This window comes from Xiphophorus hellerii, chromosome 6 (assembly GCF_003331165.1).
Source record: "Xiphophorus hellerii strain 12219 chromosome 6, Xiphophorus_hellerii-4.1, whole genome shotgun sequence".
Taxonomy (NCBI): Eukaryota; Metazoa; Chordata; class Actinopteri; order Cyprinodontiformes; family Poeciliidae; genus Xiphophorus; species Xiphophorus hellerii.
In genome coordinates, this window is record NC_045677.1 from 10660610 (window position 1) to 10680871 (window position 20262).

Here is a 20262-nt window from a genome sequence, read left to right on the forward strand (position 1 = left end):
ACTGAATTGAATTGTAGTCCAACTAAGATGCCAGCAGATGTCGACAGCAATACAGGAACCTGTGTTGGGCCTCAATAAGAGATCATTCAGGCTGAGAATGAACAAAAAACTAATAGCTCACCTTAAGTCACACTTATTACCCACCAATAATAATCAAAGTGTCTCAGTGCAAATATGTTCTTTCTTAAAAGATATTTCAACATATTCCATGCTTCATTTGACCAGATTTTCATGTCTTTTGGCAGTTTTCATGCATGGATTTGGCTAGTGAAACCCAATTTAGATGACCAAAGAGATTACGGTTAATCCCAATTAATATATGAATGTCCGTAGCCAGGAGATTAAATTTTCACACAGTTTTACATTTGAGATTTTTGTTGTTCTTCTTTTTATTTACTCAAGCCATCTTAGTCTGATATTAAAATTTTGATCATCTGAAACATTTAGACATGACAAAAAGGATTAAAAAGAAAATTGTAAGGAGAAAATTACTTTTTCAAAAAACTGAAAGTGACTACAGTCATGCTTTAGCTCTTCATCACAAAATTTTGCGGATATGTCCTTGTTCTCCTGACTGTTTTTATGTAAAAGAAACACATTTTAACCAGAAAGATGTCGGCATGTTGTTATAAACATGATACTGAACACGATCTCAGTGTTTCGTACTGGAAAGTATCACTTTTAATTCAAATACAGTTGAGTTACAATAAAAAAGCTACAAGTGTCTCTTTCTGCATGATGACCAGCTACTCAAATGCTTTTTGGAACTAAAGAAAGTGCTTTCATTACAGGACAAAGTTAGCATGCTAACTTCCTCAGCATGCTGTCAGGAAACAGGAGACGGTAGACATTCAACACGCAGGAAGCTGCTCCACATCTATTCCTGTCCTGGCAGCAAGAAAACAGAAAGTTATAGTGAGCATGGTGCAGCTGAGCCACACGTTTCAGAACTACGATGACAGAGACACTTGTAATTAACAACAGCACATCGAGGGAAACATGCAGCTCTAAAGTGTTGAGTTGTATTTTATTAACAGTGCCTTGCAGATGTATTCATGTTGTCGTGGTGTGACTATAATCTTTATTATATTTGAATATAGAAAGTTATGTGAGAAATTAGAAGAAGGGAAAAGATGCATGGCTGTTAAAATGAAGAAGCTGAGGTGCAGCTGGGAATAAAGTTGCAACACTTCTGAGCTATGCCAGATATTCTCATTTGGATTTAAGGCTGGACTTTGACTAGGCCATTCTGGCACATTGATATGCAGGGTTAGGGTGATTTTTCTGCTGAGCTGTGTACAGGTTTTCTCTGAGGACTAGCATCCTGCATGTGGCTCCATTCATCTTTCCTTCCCCAGGTGACATAGAATATTTAGTTTTTTTCTGACACGCGTAACATTTTATTTATTTAATTTTTTTTGCATTTCAGCCTAATTTGGTCTCTGAGGAGCTTTTCCTATGCTTGTAAAGTTCTCTACATTCCTTCGGTCAAAACTGGATTTCTTACAATGAAGGCACTCTTCCACGAAGGTCAGAGGTTAAGTGTGGACGACTATGCCTTTTGCTGATTATGCTCATTAGTCGATGAAATGAGGGAGAGGGAGACGTGCAGGGGAGAAAGGACAATAACAGTGAATTCTGTGTGTGTGTGATTGACAGAAACCGACTGCTGCAACAGCTGCGTGTTAGAGCAGACAGTGCAAAGGTTGCTGCTATTAATACGCATAAACCTAGGAGACACTGCATGTAATTTACCACATTCGTTTAATAACTTCTTAGCTAAGCTATCATCACTGCATCGCATTATTTCTCCTTAATTCGACATTGTCAGAAATTGTCACATCTGTGCTATGTGACACATTTAGGTCTCGGTGTGTGTGTATATGTCAGACAGAGAAGATGCTGTGATGGTTTATGTTCAGCGGGCAAGGGTCAGCGTCAGAGAACAGCGGGACGGCTACAGTTACGATTGAAATAGAAAAGTATTCTGAATCTATAAAAGCAGTATGCCTGGGATGAAAACACAGAGGTACAAGAGTAACATGTTGTGCGGAAGCAAACGGGAGCAACCACAGAAAAAGCCAAACGTTCACAGGCACTCGGCTGCAGCTGAGGCCAACCACGTTGAGTCAACGGATGGGGTAAATTACATCTGAGTCAGCACTGAAGATTGCTGGAGCGAAGACCGCCAGGGCCAGGTTTCACAGCAGGCAGATATCTGGAGTCTAAGGAATGCTCAGAGCCAGTTGTCACTTCGTTCACGTTGTGCAGCTGACGCCACGCACACGGATGCAGGTTCACGGCCAACAACCAGAGACGTCCACTGTTTCCTATATGCAACCAGCAGCTTCGGATTTCCGCAGGATTGGCCGTCGAAGGATCTGATCTGGAGTTTTAAAACAGAAGCTCGCTTGGAGAAACGGATCAAGGGGGGGAGGCAGTTCCTTTCTGCATCCTTCTGGTCATGACTTGTTGTCTCTGTTTGCAACAAAGGTAAATCAAAGCGAGTGATGTTTTACATACATTGTATAGAACAGCATTAACATTAAAATATTGCACACTGGTGAATCTGACTGGATTTACTTATGCTAAGATTGCTGCCCTCAAATGCTGACTCTCCTGTTTTAGTTTGGGCCTGGACTCAGTGCTGGTGCTGCTTTCAGATGTTCCTCAACACGGTGCTGGTGGTCCTGACAGACCTGGCTGCCAGGTTGCTTGGTAACAAGCTGTTCAGGCAGCATTTTCACCTGCTGCTCTCAGCTGTCCTGGTGTTCGGCCCTGCGCTGAGCCTCTGGGTTTCCCATCACAGCATCTTTGCCAGAAGAAGTCACTTCCTCTACAGGTAGGGTCACTTCCTGTTTACCCCCAACAGTTGTAATGTTGTTGTTGCTTTTATTTATTTATTTATTTTCTCCATTTGTGGTTCTCAGGGTTTTTATATATTGTTAATGTTGTTCTCTTCTACCACTTGACTACACCGCCTTGCCAGACATATGAATTCCCATTTTACTCTTATTATTATTATTATTATTATTATTATTATTATTATTATTATTATTATTATTATTATTATTATTATTTTTCACATTTTGTCATGGTACAGCCACAGAGTGTTACTTTCATCCAGAAAGATTTATGTCAAGTTACAAACCAAGTCTGGCTGCATTTTGTAGGATTTCATTTTCAGTTACATTGTTGGAAAAATGAGACATTCTAATATTTAGTTGGTTTATTGAAGAACAAAATGTTTATACAACAAAAGAAATAATGGAAAAAATCTTCAGAGATAAACATTTTATTGATACATTTCTGAGAAACTCGTAGAATATAAAGAATATATTTAGCTGCGCCCCCTGCTGGGCAGAAGATGAAACTATAAAGTCATCACATTTAGGGAAAAAAACAACAAATATTTACAAATATGAGAAACAACAAAAGTGCATGAAGAACTAATCATTAGGTTAAACTACATCAAAGCTCATGAATCAGCTATTTATGTGATAAAATTCATGTTCTAAAGAAATAAACATTATACTGCTAAAGTTCTGAGAAAGTTTAGCTGGAAGAATATATTTAGCTGCACTCCCTGCTGGGCAGAAGATGAAACCATCATAAAAATAAAAACAAAAATATCTCCAAATATGAGAATCACCTGAAGAACATGAAGAGCTGATCATTTTGTGAAACTACATCAAAGCTCATGAATCATCTTGACGGGTAAAATGGGAGAATGGCATTAAAACAAAACCACTCTCTGAATGTGAATGAAAGGGTTAAAGCTGCAGAGCTTCACTTTCCTTCCTTTTCTTTTTGTAAGAACATTATGAATCCAGCTGCTGCTGCTGCAATCACAACACAAACCACCGTCCGTCTGATGAGTTCAGAAACCACCAGATTCTCTGAAACCAAAGAAGTTCAGGAGTTTAGCTTAAATACCCATTTGTAGTTTAGAATATTAGATTTTTACCATCTAATGAACCTTAAATCCTGAATCCTGTTACCTTCAGTCCTCCTCAGATAGAGGTGAGTTATAATCGTCTCCTCATCATCACTGAGCTCACAGCTGTAAACTCCCTCCTGATCTGAGGTCATATCCTGTAACGTGAGGCTGCCGGACGCTGAAACATTCCTCACATATTTCCTCCACTCCTCTGAGATGTTGGAGATGCTTCTGTCAGTCTTGGTCAGGATGATCTGATGGTGGTTGAACCTCCAGACCAAACTGGACTTAGAGATGTTTAAGGAAGGGCAGCAGATTGTAACTTTAGCACCTGAGAAATCCACAGAGGCTGAAATGGAAAACAAAAAGGTCCAAATTAATAATTTCCAGAGTTTAATGAGAAAGATTGAAGCTTTAAGAACATTTAGAGAGAAATCAGCAGCAAAATCGTTAATAAATAAAGTGTTGCATGAACATCAATAAAAAAAAGCATCTGCAGAGCAATTAACTACAAATATTTCTACAAATTTGATATAAATCTGCAACTATGTTTCCATCAATAAATAATATTGAAAGATATTAAAGTATGATTTCATGAAGCAGTTTTTTTGTAAATATTGCAGTAATCTGCATGTTTCATGTTTAGGTTTCAAGTAAAAGTCAAATTAAGTTTATTAAATGGTATCAGAACTTTCTGGACCTGGAATATTTAAAGTTGCTCTCCTCTGGTTCCTCCTGGTTTTGATGGTGCAGCTGTAGATCCGATCAGTTTCATTGTCTGCAACCGTCAGAGAGCTGCTGATGTTGTAAAGCTGATCTTCAGTTTTCTGTATCCTGGTACTTTCGTTCAGAGCCGTGTTGGATGGAGGCTCAGTGGACCAGGTGAGTTCAGGTTGAGGGTAGATCCCCTCTGAGCTGCAGGCGATCCTGTTTCCATCCTGATGGATTCCCATTGTAGAGACTGGAGCTGCAAGAGAAACATTATACAAGTGAACAATTTTTCAGAATCAATATCCAAGAACCACAAAATAAAAATACAACTTTTGCAATCTTATTTCAATAAAGTTTTTTTGTTTTGTTTTGTTTTCAAATGAAGATGTCCTACCTTCTACTGTAAGGAAAACAAGATGTCTATAAGAGATGCCATTTATCTTTGCAGTGCACAAATATTTTTCCTCGTCATCAACCTTCACTCCTCTCAGCAGCAGTGAGACATTTCCTCTGGAGATCTGATCCTCAAACAGTGACATTCTGGATCTGAAGCTCTCAGAGTAGCTGGAACCACGATGGTCATATGATACAATCACAGCTGATGATCTATATAGAAACCATTTCATGTTGGTAATCCCGTTCTCGAACTGACATGGTAAAATGCAGTTCTGACTGATAACACAGGACACGCTGGTTTTAGGCACTGAAATAAGAAATAAAAACAGATGAAAGTTCAGTTGAATGGTGTTGAGGAGGAAACCCAGATCCCGCTGAAGGATCATAGAAAACCCTTCCTGGAAACAAGTTCTCAGCAAATAGTCTCCATGATCCAGATTATGTTCACTGAACCAAAAGTTCTGGTTCTGATAGGAAAACAGAGAGGAAGCACTCTGATGTAGAAGGAGAATCATTATAAAAAATATACCTGGTTTATTTATAGTTTGTTTAATAATAACATGTAAAAACACTATATAATCTTCTTTATTATCAGACAGAAAAGACTCATTTGCTGAAATAAAACATTAGTTTTAACCTCAATCTCCTATGAGTAGTTTTGAATTTATCTGTGAAAGCACCAAATAAAAAAAATGTCACATTTCTTGAATATGACAAAAGAAAAACATATAAAAATGATGGTTTTTTTCCAACAGAAATGTGCTTTAGGTGTTTCAGGTTTCTAAATTTGCTAAATCTTCTCACAAACAACAAGATTTTAATTTCATGATTTTTTTTCTCAGAATAACACAATGTGGTTAGTAAATTATCACAAAAATATGAGACCAGAGATCACAGAGTTATCAGTTATTACTGTTAGCATTTGAATAATAATAATAATAATAATAAAATAAAGTTGACAATAAATGTTCTACTCACTTACTGAAACAGCAGCCCACACAAAAGGTAAAAGCACTAAAAACAAGAAGATTGTAGTTCTGATCATTTTAGTCCTAGTTATATTTGCTCTAAAACTATACAGAAACAAACTGTTTTTGAAACACTGAACTATATGTAGATCCTGCACCTCAGTTTTATTAAAAATTTAAATCATTCTTCAAAAATGTCTTTAATCCAGAATAACTCTGATGACATGTAGCTTCATTTATCTACGAGTTTCTTCTGGCTGTAAAGAGGAAGTTTGTTCTGGTAAATGTACTGATCAGCTTTCATGATAAAACCACTGGAGGAGGAAGAAATGTTTTACATTAAGATGAGGATGAGTTTTCAACGGTCAGATCATTTCAGTAAATATTCATTAATAATCTGCATTATTTATCCTTGTGGATTGACTTAATCCACAGATATATAGATAATCACTCTGATTTCATCTATTAACTCTTAATTTCAAACCAAAATTAAGAGTTAATACTTTTTTTTCCCAACATTTTCTTTTCTGTCGTTCTTAAAAATAAGACCTCCCCCCAAACTCACCATAAAATATATTTGAAAACTAAAACTAACGGATGTACCAGAAACACAAAGCGAAGTTCCTGAATAAACAAAATGCAGCTCATAGTTATTAGAGGAATATATGAAATGTCCAGAAGCACAGAGAGCAAATGTTGTGTTTTTAGTTCATTCTTATTCTCAGAATAGTCAGATTTTAATATGTCTCTGATTTTCTGAACAAAGAATATTTGAATTATTTTAGCATAACTGCAACTTTATCTATTTATGTAATTTAAAAACTGGTGTGTAATTTATAACCTGCACTTTAAAACAAGCTGAAAGTGAGACTCAGAGATTTTGACATTTCCTGAAATCTAACATGTGAAAAACATCTATAGCTAGATCTAATTAATGAGCACCGCCTGAGCCTATTCCACACACAATGACACTTTAACAGACAAACTGCTATGTGCTAAATGTTAGCAAGCCAGAAAAATATCACATCACAGCCACTTTTCCTCCTCAGTCTCGTTTTCCTCCAGACAAAAACATGGAAGTGTTGTTTGTTCTCCATTTTTCCACTTCTGATTCCTCTTCTCTGGTGTTTACTGGCAGTTGGCAAACAAATTGGTGCATTAAAGATTATTCTGACGTTTCTGAATACGTGGTGGATACATCTTTATTTATTACAGCAATTTACACCTTTCTATAGTTCCTACACATATCTCTGCATGTTGTCTCTTGTTTAAGGACACATTTGAACAAACTGCAGCTGCAGCTCTGACTTCCTCCTGAAACCTCAAAGTTTTACAGATTCAGATCAGAGGAGTTTGGACCGCCTCTAATGACGCTGGTTCTACTGATAATGGATCACTGTCCTAACCCACAAATTTGAACAGATTAAAAGGAGCTTTTAGCTTTATGTGAATTTGGTTGGTATCTTAGAATGCAAAACTTTCTGGGTAAAAGAAGAAATAAAGAGTTTCTATTTTTCCTGACATTTTGTTGATTCACGTTTTCAGCAGCAGAATCTGACATGAAGTTCTGCGTGTTTCTGACCGGTGGAGGTGATAAAAACCTTTACTGTATTATCTGTTTCTTTTCTCAGAGTTTATTGGGGCCTGCGCATCGCATGCATTGCATGACAGGCACCTATTGCTCTACCCCCAATATAATGCCTCTTTATTATTTATTTTCCTTTCGTGACCGTTAATGCGGCTCGTACCGCTGCGTGCACCCAGCTTGGCGACGTAAAAAGCGAAAAACGACCCCCCTCAAGACACTTAACAGCGCACCAGGTCCTGTAGTCATTAATTCACGTAGAAATGCCGTTCAAATTTCATTTTGTAGATACGTCCGTGATCTCTTCTAAAGTGAAGAGAGCACGTCGATACGAATTACTGTTTGTCCACAACTTTGATTTTTCGGAAATTTAGAGTGTAGCTGACGCTCCGCTGGAGTGAGAGACGGAGTGCCATTTTGACCCAAATCATTTTTTAACTCGCTCTCACGCCCACAAATATCGCCCGATTAGCATCAAACTCGGTCATGACATTGATACGCATGCCTGCTCCGGTAAAATGTTTTTGAAATGTATCTAGGGCTTACGGTTTTCTGTCAAAGTGCTTCAGGGTAAAGTGATGCGACATGATAAGCTCACGCTCGCTGATGATCTCACCCTTTGACTTCTATGTATATCTGAAAAAATTTCAGAGCTCTGCCCACACCATCTTTCTGTCATCGCTTTTACTACTGTGAGTGAGGCCGAGCCATGAATCGCGGTACTATCGCCCACAAATAGTCTCACGGTTCCTGAACAGGAAGGAGTTGATCGGACTGCTTTTTTTAGTCAAACTGGCCTCTGTCTCTCCCTGTGTGTCTCCTTGCCTTGACAATTTTTACATCATGTAATTGCTCTCTTTGGCTTTTTGTGACTGGTTTATCCAAAGCACTGTTATACATTGGATTAGTGTGGCAATTTAATATGAAGCTTACTGAAAATTTCAAAATAAAAGCCTCAATATCCCCCCAAGTTAGTGGGGGGGATATTAAAATATTAGCCTGTATTATCTTTTGCTCTCACGTTAGTGCGCTGCCTTGCAGACCAATATTTTCAAGATAACATGCCAATATAAACTCAGAACTGGAGACTTAGATTAGGCTTAGACAGACTGACACAAGAGTAAATGGGACAAATTGACAAACTTCACATCACGGATTCAGGTCTAAACATGTATGTAAAGGGTCATTTTGTGTCACATTTTATTTAATCAAGAATTCCCCCACATTGTTGCATATGTTTTTGCTTTTTATAGCTTTTGTGCATATACAAAATAAAAATGATGACTTACCAATATTTTTTTAATGAAAAGTGTAATGTGCATAAATATTTCTTGAAACCTATTAACAAATGACAATATTAATTTAACTTTATGTTCAACATAAAGCATGTGACACACACACACATATATATATATGTATATATATATATATATATATATATATATATATATGTATATATATATATATATATATATATATATATATACTAGAGACACCATCTGCTCCTGCTCTCTGTCCTCCAGGTTGTTCCTGCGCTCTGGTTGGGGCTGGACGTGCGTTTTCGTCGGGTCCTTCATCTTCCTCTTCTCCTTCTCCATCCGCCGCTCCGTCCTACACTCGCTCCGTCACCTCAGCAGGCTCGCCGTGGCTGGAGGGCTCTGGCTTTGTTTCTGCACACTGCTGGACCTCCTGGAGAACACCACAGGGAGCTGCTATGAACCTCTGCCCGCTGGTCCAGAGGTCACCGGTGGGCAGCCTCTGCTGGTGCTCAAAGAGGGGGAGAGCAAGTCCGAGTGCCTGAAAGCTGGGTTGGTGTGGCGAGGTTATGAGGTTTCAGAGGACGTCTTCCTTCTGTGTCTGTGCTGCCTGCTGCTGGCAGAGGAAACGTCAGTGTTTGGTCCCTATCTGAGGCTTGGGGGCGTCTCAGACGCCCCACTGAGGATCCTCTTTTTGCTCTGTGTTCTCCTTCTTGGACTGTGGATCTTCCTGCTGCTCTGTCTCTTAGCCTACTTCCCCCTGTTCCCCACTCAGCTGCTAGGAGGGGCGCTAGGCTGCCTCAGCTGGAGGGGACTGTATCAGGGCTGGTACCGCATGGGGCCCAGCTGGTACTGCCCAGGAAGGCCTGGTCAGGGACTGCTCAACATAAAGACCAGCAGCACTGGGGCGGAAAACACACTAAACCACAATCACTACAATTAACCGATGAAAACAGATTCAACACTTTGAGCTTAAACATTAAAAGTCTTTAAATCTTCAACAAAAATTTGCCTGGAAAGTTTCGACATTTTCTTTCACTCTCTATGTGTAAACCTGTCATTACGTTGCATTGATGGTGCTTCAAACATTTTCCTTACATATGTTGCACAACTTAAATGGGATATATTATGCAAAATTTGCATTTTGCACATTTTTTGTACTTTCATTTAGGTCTCGACTGCTTCCAAAAAGAACCCACCAAGACATGTTTATGGCAATAAGTTACCGGTAATATGATTTGGTGTCCGGAAAATGAGCCGTTTGAAAAACCTTCCGATTGTTAATTTACATTTAACGGGCACCGGGCTGTTACCTACCAACCCAAGAAGATCCACCATGTTTAGTCAGCGGGTTTTACTGTTGAACAATGGCTGCTGGAAAAGACAATATTCTGCCGTCAACTTACCATCCAGAAACCACTTTGCCATTTATGCAGGAGGATCCATTTCTGCTTTTCAAGGATTAAAGTTTATACAATTGCGCATCTGTTTGCAGCCATTTTCATGTGAGAGTGTAAACATTGTTTGGGGGGCGTGGCCAGCAGCAGCTTATTTGGATATAAAGTGACAACAGACCCTAAAACAATTCTGAAAGCAGCTCAAAATAGACAGATCGGACTAAAATCGCAATATTAAAGAATTAATTTGTGCAAAATGTAATGAACATATCTGAACCTGTTCAAGTAACAGATTTATTAAAAAGAAGTCAGTAAGTATTAGAAGAGAAAAAAAACCCATCATGTATGTTTGGATGTCAGTCAAATATTTTTGCATAGTAATTTTATAAAAGAAAAAAGCTGATAATGTTGGTGACATGACTTTGCGTTTACTTAAGATTGTGTGGTTTGGACCCCATTTAAAAAAATAACGTCTTCATAAAAACAAAAATTAACCACTATGGTATTTAATAGTTTATTGATAAAACATCTTCAGAAAGACAATATATACAAAATATTATTCCACTATGCAGCAGAAAATAAAGGCTACCATCAGTTCAGCTGGTTCTTCACACAAACCTTACAGCTGCATCTAAAACATCTCAGAGATGCACACCATTCATCCAACCCATTCCATCTGGATGCTGAAAACATTTCCTATTCTTTTGGTAGCTCCATACCACCACCTTCGTCCCACAATCCAGTTTAAAATTCAGCAAACCAACAGAGAGAGAAACATAAGAGTCCTTAAATAAAAACCCAAACAAAACTGATTCCTTATCTGCATAATGATCCTAGAGACAATATGAAACTGAAAGAAACATTGAGTTTGGTGAACACTGGAACCTGATGTTTGTTCCTCGTTGATATTAATAGGTGAAATACCGCCACACAACATCCTCTGAGTGCCAGTCGGCTCCAGCTCTTCTAGTTCTGCTGAACAGAGACCACCTGATCTTCACAGTATCCGTACTTCTTCACCAACTTCCCGTTTGTTACCAAAAGGCTGACAAATCTGATCCACTCAATGTCTGTTTGCAGTGTCTGCAGAGGAAGAAGAGTGACTGAATCTACGACCAGCCTTTCTTTGTAGGACACAGAGCTCTGGCCGGCGTGTTCTAAGATGCTTTTGCTGCGACACATTTTGGACGTATAAAAATGACTTAAAAAAAAGAACTGAAGAATTGGTTGATGAAAGAGACATCAGGAAAAGGTTGGGATAGGGGAGTCAACAGAGTCCAAAGGTTCCCACCGACAGTTCATCAAAGCGTCATAAAGCTCCTCACTGTGCTGCATAAAGTCCTTGTTCCACAGCTCCACATCACATTCAGGGATGGGCTCTGGAATAAATCCCACCAAGATCATCAGAAAGGAATTATTCGTGCTGCTTCTCTTCCATAAAGGTTTAATAGACAGGTATTGTTTATGAGTTGAATAGTTTCCAGTAGAAATAGTGATTATTCGAAAGCAATCAAGGGTTTTTACCTTCTGTGCTGTCGTCATCAGCGTCTTCAGCTTGCTCCTGGCCCTGCTGGACACAGACCCAGGATTAAAATAAAACTATTGTCACCGGACCACAAAAGAACAACTAAAAGTTTCATCAGAATTCTAAAAATACATCAATACTAATCTGAATATATCAAATTTGCAACCAGGAAAACAGACTGTACTTTTGTTTCTTCCGTTAGCATAACTGAGCGAATGCTATTGCTACCTACAGGCATTGTTGACAGTTAGCTCCAATATGTTTATATAACTATATTGTTGTAAGTTCATCAAATTACAGCCTATGTTTTAACAGGTTTATCCCTAAAATAGTTTACAGTCAACTAAGTTACACCAGTTGATCAGTTTGTATTTCTTTTACCTGTACAGCTCCTGTCATGTCGGTGGACATGGGAGGCATCCCCATGGGAGGCGGGGGCATCATGTGACCTGGTGGGGGGTAACCATAAGCCCCATAGTTATAGTTGTAGCCGCTGTTGTAGCTGCTATTGTAGCCGCTGTTGTATCCACTGTTGTAGCCATAACCGCTGCTGTTGTAGCCACTGTACTGGTCATAGCCCCCCCACTGCGGATAGTAACCGCCCTGACTTCCTGCTGCGTGGCTGCCGTAGTAACCGGACTGTGTCGGGTTGTAGCCACTGTAACTCTGAGTCTGGCCTCCTGGGTAGGTTGTCTTTTGGCTGAAAAACAACAACAACAAAAAAGTAGATTTGAAATATTGTCAATCTAAAACTGTCTGAACTGAATTATTCTGTAAAACTTAAAAATGCAGAAAGCCTTGACCTTAAGCTTTATTAATTATAGCAGTTTAAGTTTTACATTTGAATAGCTAAAGGTCAGTTCACTCCTTTGTCAGTATGTAGCACTTATTTCAAGCCAACAAATTGCAATTTTATCTTTGAACAAACTACTTTCTGGTTAAACTATTAATTAATGAATTCAAGGCAAAATATTAAATCCTAAAATAATAATCTGGTCATAATTGACACCCCAGAGTTTTAACTACTTTCATAACCCTAAAATACATCTACAAAATTACAATTAAATGTTTTAATTCGATGTATTTTTTTTAAAAAAAGAAAAAAGTATGACATAAATTTCTAAAATGAATATTGACATTTTTGTTTTTAAAAGATCCTTTTTTTCTTGATAACTCTTCATTTTGTAAGGCAACACTGTCTAACTAAAACTAGTACATCAAAAACAACAATATTTACAATACAGCCTTCAAATAAGCAGCTAGCATTAGCTAACCAAATATTGACACAAAATGAAGAACCTGGACCTCAACATCTTAAAAAGTACTGATTGTTTTGCACAGAAATAATTGCAGTTGATCTGACTCCCTTCTGATTCTAACAGTCTGCAGGAAAGGATAAAAAATAAATCTATACACAAAGACCAAATTGATATCATAGGGTTACTACACGTGTTTCACTTAAGACATTTCCTGAGCTCAGCTTTGCAGAGCTCACAGGCCTGTATCTTAAAATATTTAAGATTCAAGTTAGAAACCTTGAGGAAATATTTCTACCCAGGACATGCTTTAAATTTGTAATCTGTAAAAACAAGAAACTGGAAAAAAAAAAATTAGGAGGCCAAAGGACAGAATGAAAAGGACAACAAGTAGGAAACAAACAAAAAATGGAGCTAGACATGAGGGTTTAAGGCTGGAGGGATGTAAGGAAAAACTGAAAACGCCTCTATAGCAGATAAATTAATTTCTCATTCCTCTTCTAAGCTTGCTTTCTGTTTTGTGCTTGCTTGTTGCGTCGTACCTTTTTGCCACGGCGATGCTGAGCCTCAGGGTTTTCCCCCCCAGCATGGTTCCCTGGCACTCCTCTATCGCCGCCTTCTGTTCGCTCTCGTCACCAAACTTGACGAAGCCGTAGCCTCTGAAAAACCAGACCAAAGTTACGCCTCCTCTGCCCACCGGTTTGTGCCACATACTTGCCATGTATTAGCCACTTATGAGAAACAGAATATAATGGGTATTATTATGGTAGAACTGAAACTTGCTGTTTTACTTTTAACATGAGGTAGCATCACTTGAATTGTGAGTTGCTCTTGCTTAGCCTATATGGGGAAAACAATAGTTTTAGCATAAGACGGCAAGAAAACATTTCTTCAGCCTTTTTCGAAAACAGATGAAGATGCACTGGTGGTCAACGTCCAAAGCACTGCTATCCGAGTAACCAAGTTTAATAATAAAGCACAAAAAAAATTAATTAACAAATTAAAAACGCACAGAGTGATTGACGTACTTTGAATAGCCGTACTGGTCGGTGACTACTTTGGCTCCTTTGCAGGAAGGGTACTTCTTAAAGACCTGATGCAGCTGAAAGTCGTCCACTTCAGAGGCCAAGTCTCCCACAAACACTGAGAACTCCGGCCTGAAAGAGCAAAAAGGAAAAAATAAATAAATAATTAAAATGTCTATTTGTGCACACATACTGGTGTGAGGAAGCACAAAGGACTTAGTGATTTATTCTAAACAATACTGTCAAGTAGCAAAATGTAGCTTCATGTTTGACAAATAAGCTGAGCTCAGGTTATATGTTTATGAGTAAACTATGAGAATGTTCTTAGTTTTAGAATAGCAGCTAAATTAATGAGGTGAATGGTCTGAATTACCTAAGGGGGAAAAAATTAGGTTTAACATTTTTTTCTTATTCAATTAAAACTTTCTATTGTTTATTTGGCTTTTAACAGTCACAGTTAAATACACACCCAGAAAGCAAGAAGGAAACTAAGTAGCTGAATTTAATCTTGATCATCCACGACAGTAGAACAGACGATTTAAAACCATAATCTTTTTTTGATCAGTAAACGCACCACAACTAACATAGACTAAAACAGATCTTGTGACCTATGTTTATGATGTCATTAGTGCTACATTGCTTGTGTCCAGCCAACTTGCGCGATATGTGCAAACACTAAGTTTGGACGTTGGAGCTATTTTGGGAATGAGGCTCGTCCTAAAACCCTGTGAGAAGCTACTGTAACAACTGTTACAGTTGTTACAGACGCAACTGTGTTACATCTGAAGAAATGTAGAAGTATTACACAGACAGAAGGTGTGAAAGCAACCTCTAAAGGAAGGTAAAGGTATGATACACAAGTCAGATCTTACCCTGCTTCTGGACGTTTCCCATATGTGGCATAATTTAGCTTAAACTTCCTGGGCTGCAAGTGTGAAAAAAAAAAAAAAAAAGAACGCAGACATTAAGGCAACCTCAAACACCAAAGACGTGTAGTATAGCACTGATAATGCTGGAAACAAAAAGTGGCATTATTATTGTTATTTAGATTTACATACCTCCACCACCCAGACCAGCCTTTAGCCCCTTCCTCAGTTAGTTCCTACCAGAGACTCTATGAACAGGGCAGCCCATAGCTTGGCCGGCCCACTGGGCCAACAGTACTTCAAACCAAGCAGTGCCAAGCAGCTCATAGCTCATAATGTCACGTCACACACCACATGAAACCGGCATCTTCAGGATGGGAACATTTGTTGCTTTACAGCAACAGGTCTTATTGTCCAGCATTTGTCACATAAAGCCACATAGACTATTAAAATGACACAGGTACTAGCGGGTTAAACTGATCAGAGATATTCAAATGTTCTACTACTATACAGGTGTGCATTCATAAAACGAAGTACATCGGAGGCGGGCAGAGCTCCACTATCCACAATAAAAGAGTTAAGCACTGAAAAGGCCCAAATCTAACGCTGAGAAAAGGAAGATGGCAAGAAACTGTCAATATATTGATATCAATAGAGAAACATTTATTTCTGGTACGAGAACTACTGAGGAAAATGTGAATATTTTGCTGCTAAATCAAACAGCTTACCGGGTTTGATCCTGGGACCAGTTTCCCGTTGAGTCTTTGTACGCAGCGGTCGACGCTCGCTTCATCTGCCAGCTCCACAAAACAGTAACCCGCAGAGCCACTGTGGAAAGACAGAAAAAGAAATGAAAAAAATGAAGCAAAAGGAAAGCAAGTGGATAAAAGAAAGGAAACGTTTGTTTTTACAGGCGGATGAAGCCGCTATGGGGAAGGAGCAAATGTGTAACTGAGAATAAGTTAAGAACAAGTTAACTTGATATTCAACAAAAAGGTCAAACAACTGCTTGCTAATTTAAAGGCTTTAACAACAAAATCATGTCTGATCAGTAGTGTACTTTATCTCCTACCCTGTTATCCTGTGAGTGATGATCTTGACTCCCAACGGTGACTCTCCCATACCACTAAAGGCCTGCTTGACAAAGTTCTCATCCATATATGGGTCCAACTAGAAATAAATAAAAGAGGTAACTACGTTACTGTCAAATAAAAATGTATGACTCGGAATAAGGTTGCGTGACATTTAGAAACAATCTTTACCAAATATTACTAAATAAAACGTTGCGGCTTTCAACAGGCTTTATTATTGTACATGTAAACAATCTGTAATCACTTGCATGATTTAAGCATGAATGCAGAAAAAGTTTCACAAAGTTTTGCAAAACTTCCAATCCCTAGTATAGATAACAATGCATTGGCATGTTTTTAACCAAGGAAGGGAAAAATAAATGAATAAAGCACAGTTAATAAAGTAAGTCATTACTGTCATGACGACACTAAACAGTAAGTAGCTCCTGTCCCTACTTTGTGTAAAAACAGCAAAGAAGCATCAGTGAACAAAGTATTCATAGTCCTAAAGTTAGTCATAGTTAGTCACTCATGTAATTTTGTTAATTTTATCGTACAGACTGTTCTTTAAAAAAAGACATTTAAATTTGCTGCAACTACTTTTGACTTGAATAGTTCGACTTGGATAAAAGACGATACTTCACTCTACTAATAAACTATTTTCGGCCCCTCCAGAGTTATGAGATCTTTAACGCTTTAGGCTGCAGTTCTACATGTCAGACTTGTTAACTGTTAGCTTATATTCAGCTAACGCTTCCAGCGGCGTGACAAAGCGCTTATCCACAAGTTAAATATATTCACACTTCTATTAAACCGAACTTTTAGATAATTTAGGTTACCATTTAGTTCTAGAGAGGAGTTTTGAGCCATACATGCTAAGCACTTCGGCGGAGGCATATCTGTTTTCATGGTTCGTCAAAGCTAACCAAGCTAGCTATATGCGCGGCTAAACTAACGTTGGTAAATAAAACCAAAGATTAGGACTTACGTCACCCATCCACAGGCTGTTTTGCCTGTTAAACATCATTGAAAGTATTACCGACGTGACACTATAGAGGAAACTGTTGAGCGAAAACAGACAAAGTCCTCGCTGCAGAAATTTGCGACCCACACGTCGACTGACTGTTTCCCTTAGAGGAGCGAAGGTTGCGCGGTGCTTCCGGTAGAAAGTTGTAGAACTAAATTTCAAAATAAAATGAAACTCACAAACTTTCATAGCAAATTACACTAAATAGCTCAGACACTAATATAAAAAAGGCGAGTAAACGGGTTTCAAAAATATAAATAATGAAGCAGTTTCTTTTTATATATAAATATATGTTACTTACATTTGTTTATTTGGATTCTCATTAGCCATTGCCGAAACAATGGCTACTTTTTCCTTGGATCCACATCATTAAAAAAAAATTATAGATTTGTTACAAGATCAGATAGGCGCAATTATGAGCCATACCGCAGGAAAAGTCAGGTTTTGCGTTGAGCTAAACTTGAGCTAACCACTGAGTCTGTAATCTATTAAATATTATTTTGTAGATTACTGTCACAGGAAAATGTTATCGTTATTGAAATATTTATGGAACATTAACAGAGAATGTTTGGTCAAATATTAAAATAATCAATTAAAAGAATTTTTTGACAAATTCATTAATTTTTAACGTTTATTTTATTTATTTATTTATGGAAAATAATATAATTTAAATAAAAACAGGAGTAAATTACAGCTTATTTTTGTGATCCTTGTTACTCAGAAGGTTAAATAGATTAGAGGAGAAACAGGTCGGTTTACTTTAGTAGACTGACTTTTAAAGTCTGAATTTGATTAATCATAGAAAGTGCAATAACATAATTAACAGAATTTTAAAGCTACTTTTCTTTATTTTTAAATAAGAAGGTCCCACCGAGATTTGAACTCGGATCGCTGGATTCAGAGTCCAGAGTGCTAACCATTACACCATGGAACCACACACTATCAGTGACATGCGCTTCATGTTAGAGTTAAGGATGCGTTCAAGTACTTCTGAAGTTGTGGGAATGTGGCCTGGTTTCACGTTGATTCGTATATTCAAACGTTTCCGCGTCGAAAAGCGGCGACCGTACTGAGGATAAAACTACTAACGAGTAAAATTCATGTGGAGGCCAGTAAAGAAGAGTCAAAAATCATACTTTGCTTTTACTTTTCCGCAAAGAGGCACAATTTAAAGAGAAAGTAGCAAAATACAATGCAAACCAGGTTGATAATATAAAACTCTCACAGCTGGAAAAAAAAAATGCAGGTTATGTGCGTAAAAGTTATGTGGTTCCCCATTTGTTTTGTTTTGTTTTGTTGTTTTTACAAACAAATGTAAGAAAAACAACTACAATAAAATAATCAAAAAGCATCACCTTCTGCGTGGTAACTTATTAATGGCCTTTAATGCAGCACCAACTGACGCGGTAACCATGGCAGCTGCCATTCTCGGGATAGCAATGACATCAATACAGGACGAAATATTCAACAGCGTCCTCTCAGGAGACGTAGAAGACTTACAGCAGGTTCTGGAAAGTTACGATGCTGCCGAAGAGTCAGAGGAGATCAATTTGTTTGGAAAAGTGGACGAGATGGGAAGAAATGCCCTTTTAGTCGCTTCCATGCTCGGAAAGAGCAGCGTTGTCCGTGAACTGGTGAAACATGGCGCCAAGTTGGACGAGCAAACCGTCAGAGGTGAGAGGGAATGAACTGGATCACGCACTGGGGTCTATTATTTCACTTTAAACCAACAATATGCTTCAGTTTAGTGCAGAGCATAAACCAGATACCGAAAACACAGGTACAAGTTTGAATTCTTTGGCAGGATTGACCTTTATACATTTAATATTGTACGGATAAGCCACCACCTTGTTATACTGCCGAGTTATTTTTTAGGATATACATCACTGCATCTTGCTGCTTGTTGGGGCCATCTGGACACAGTGCAGACTCTGCTTGAACTAGGAGCTGACTTAAAGGCCAAGACCTTCAGAGAGGAGACACCTCTGGACCTGGCCAAGAGATACTCCCAGACAGACTGCGTTGACCATCTCACACAGGCTGGTGTGTGGGATCTACCTCAGCAATGTAGATTATATTGAGTGGAAATGACTTTAAATGATGTTTATCCCTGTCCAGAAAAGGAACTGGAAGCTCTTATCGCTGCCGCAAATGATCCTACAGGTATTGTATTTATGTCAGTATCACAATATTTATTTATGTCCAGATTGTGCTTCAGGTATATAACTTTTTAATGTATTCTGATTAATTATTTTTTAATATTTTAATCTCTTCTGTAATGTTTCCTGTTTTTGTTTTTTTTAACAGGCACAAAGGAGACTGATGCAGCAAGTCACCTCACCCCAAGATTAAAGCAAAGGAGAAGCACAATTAAACGCTAAGTTTAGCTCCTAATTTTAAGAACATTAATTATAAACACAGTAAAATATTGGCATCTATCCGTCCATTGTCTATACCTGCTTGCCCCTGCATAGTCACAGTGGGAGCTCCTAGCTCCAGTGGTCATTGGGTAAGAGGCGGAGTACACCCTGGACAGGCTGTCAGTCCATCACAGAGCAATACAGAAGAAACAGCGCAGGGACATTTTAGAGAGAGCAACTAATCTAACAGTCGTGTTTGTGGACTGTAGGAGAAAGCTTGAGTACCATGAGTACACACAGGCATGCATGTAAATATATAAACAAGATTTTTACTAAAATGTTTGCTTTGAACACACTTTAAAACAGCAAAGAAAAATGTGATTACAGTTAAGAGTGCCTTTCATAATTATTCATCCACATTCAAGTTCGTCCCATTTTGTCCCATTTTACCCACAAACTTTATTGTTGTACTTAAAAAAAATATGGCTTTCTTTAAAAAAAAAAAAAAAAATCTGGAAAGTGTAGCAAACGTCTCTTGAGCCGATTTGTGTGAACATGACTGTTTAAATCTGGATAAGAGACATTTAACAAAAAGAAATCAGAGTAGACAGCTCTTCCTTTCATGCACACAGTTTATTGGAAATTCACAGAAGCAAAATGAATTACTCATGGAAACTGTACATACCGTTTACCAAATGAGAAAAAAAAAAAAAGTCAGACCAAAAACCAGTCTACAGTCTTTTTTAAAACCATAGGGTTGTCATTCACACTTTTACTTTTTTATTTTAAGTTCAGGAACACATTAAAAGCCTGCATGATTTTTATATCTAGCTTTCATGCTGCTTAAAAGCAAAATAGTCAGCTCAAGCAGATTTGCAGA

At 38.1% G+C, this 20262-nt stretch overlaps 4 protein-coding genes and 1 non-coding gene across 9 annotated transcripts; 2 read left to right on the forward strand and 3 right to left on the reverse strand.

The window, feature by feature from the left end:
* The first annotated feature begins 1131 nt into the window (after positions 1-1131).
* Positions 1132-9996, forward strand: fitm1l (fat storage inducing transmembrane protein 1, like). 2 transcript variants are annotated; one of them, XM_032565611.1, is made up of 3 exons: positions 1132-2493; positions 2664-2842; positions 9124-9996. In XM_032565611.1, the coding sequence occupies exons 2-3, from the start codon at positions 2664-2666 to the stop codon at positions 9797-9799; spliced, it is 855 nt and encodes a 284-aa protein (XP_032421502.1). In that variant the 5' UTR covers positions 1132-2493; the 3' UTR covers positions 9800-9996. The 2 variants fall into 2 exon arrangements, with proteins under 2 accessions (XP_032421502.1, XP_032421501.1); XM_032565610.1 differs by having other exon boundaries at positions 1134-2493; positions 2629-2842.
* LOC116721708 (programmed cell death 1 ligand 1-like) lies at positions 3215-6250 on the reverse strand. Of its 2 annotated transcripts, XM_032565607.1 has the most exons (6): positions 6026-6250; positions 5046-5354; positions 4641-4907; positions 4002-4289; positions 3608-3899; positions 3215-3373 (listed from the first exon to the last, which is right to left on the reverse strand). In XM_032565607.1, the coding sequence occupies exons 1-5, from the start codon at positions 6090-6092 to the stop codon at positions 3790-3792; spliced, it is 1041 nt and encodes a 346-aa protein (XP_032421498.1). In that variant the 5' UTR covers positions 6093-6250; the 3' UTR covers positions 3215-3373; positions 3608-3789. The 2 variants fall into 2 exon arrangements, with proteins under 2 accessions (XP_032421498.1, XP_032421497.1); XM_032565606.1 differs by lacking the exon at positions 6026-6250 and having other exon boundaries at positions 5046-5940.
* A 757-nt stretch (positions 9997-10753) lies between the features above and the next one.
* Positions 10754-17159, reverse strand: trnau1apb (tRNA selenocysteine 1 associated protein 1b). Of its 2 annotated transcripts, none has more exons than XM_032565609.1 (9): positions 16984-17159; positions 15998-16095; positions 15654-15753; positions 14932-14984; positions 14063-14191; positions 13577-13693; positions 12160-12478; positions 11778-11820; positions 10754-11632 (listed from the first exon to the last, which is right to left on the reverse strand). In XM_032565609.1, exons 1-9 carry the CDS (start codon positions 17020-17022, stop codon positions 11496-11498), a joined length of 1035 nt encoding a protein of 344 aa, XP_032421500.1. In that variant the 5' UTR covers positions 17023-17159; the 3' UTR covers positions 10754-11495. The 2 variants fall into 2 exon arrangements, with proteins under 2 accessions (XP_032421500.1, XP_032421499.1); XM_032565608.1 differs by having other exon boundaries at positions 11778-11823.
* Positions 17160-17884: 725 nt separating this feature from the next.
* trnaq-cug (transfer RNA glutamine (anticodon CUG)) lies at positions 17885-17956 on the reverse strand. The gene has a single exon. It is a non-coding gene; the product is annotated as a tRNA-Gln (tRNA).
* A 127-nt stretch (positions 17957-18083) lies between these two features.
* Positions 18084-20099, forward strand: ankrd45 (ankyrin repeat domain 45). 2 transcript variants are annotated; one of them, XM_032565746.1, is made up of 4 exons: positions 18084-18696; positions 18967-19065; positions 19141-19185; positions 19330-20099. In XM_032565746.1, exons 1-4 carry the CDS (start codon positions 18399-18401, stop codon positions 19401-19403), a joined length of 516 nt encoding a protein of 171 aa, XP_032421637.1. In that variant the 5' UTR covers positions 18084-18398; the 3' UTR covers positions 19404-20099. The 2 variants fall into 2 exon arrangements, with proteins under 2 accessions (XP_032421637.1, XP_032421636.1); XM_032565745.1 differs by having other exon boundaries at positions 18386-18696; positions 18898-19065.
* Positions 20100-20262: the final 163 nt, after the last annotated feature.

Coding starts and splice junctions, on each gene's coding strand:
- fitm1l (XM_032565611.1), top strand. CDS start 2,664: ATGTTCCTCAACACGGTGCTGGTGGTCCTGACAGACCTGGCTGCCAGG. Junction 2,843..9,123: donor AGAAGTCACTTCCTCTACAG/GTAGGGTCACTT, acceptor TCTGTCCTCCAG/GTTGTTCCTGCGCTCTGGTT.
- trnau1apb (XM_032565608.1), bottom strand. CDS start 17,022: ATGATGTTTAACAGGCAAAACAGCCTGTGGATGGGTGAC. Junction 14,985..15,653: donor TGGTCCCAGGATCAAACCCG/GTAAGCTGTTTG, acceptor TCACACTTGCAG/CCCAGGAAGTTTAAGCTAAA. Junction 13,694..14,062: donor GACCAGTACGGCTATTCAAA/GTACGTCAATCA, acceptor CTGGTTTTTCAG/AGGCTACGGCTTCGTCAAGT.
- LOC116721708 (XM_032565606.1), bottom strand. CDS start 5,562: ATGATTCTCCTTCTACATCAGAGTGCTTCCTCTCTGTTTTCCTATCAG. Junction 4,908..5,045: donor TGTTTTCCTTACAGTAGAAG/GTAGGACATCTT, acceptor TTTCTCTTGCAG/CTCCAGTCTCTACAATGGGA. Junction 3,900..4,001: donor CTATCTGAGGAGGACTGAAG/GTAACAGGATTC, acceptor CTTTGGTTTCAG/AGAATCTGGTGGTTTCTGAA.
- ankrd45 (XM_032565745.1), top strand. CDS start 18,399: ATGGCCTTTAATGCAGCACCAACTGACGCGGTAACCATGGCAGCTGCC. Junction 18,697..18,897: donor GGACGAGCAAACCGTCAGAG/GTGAGAGGGAAT, acceptor GTTATTTTTTAG/GATATACATCACTGCATCTT. Junction 19,186..19,329: donor TGCCGCAAATGATCCTACAG/GTATTGTATTTA, acceptor TTTTTTTAACAG/GCACAAAGGAGACTGATGCA.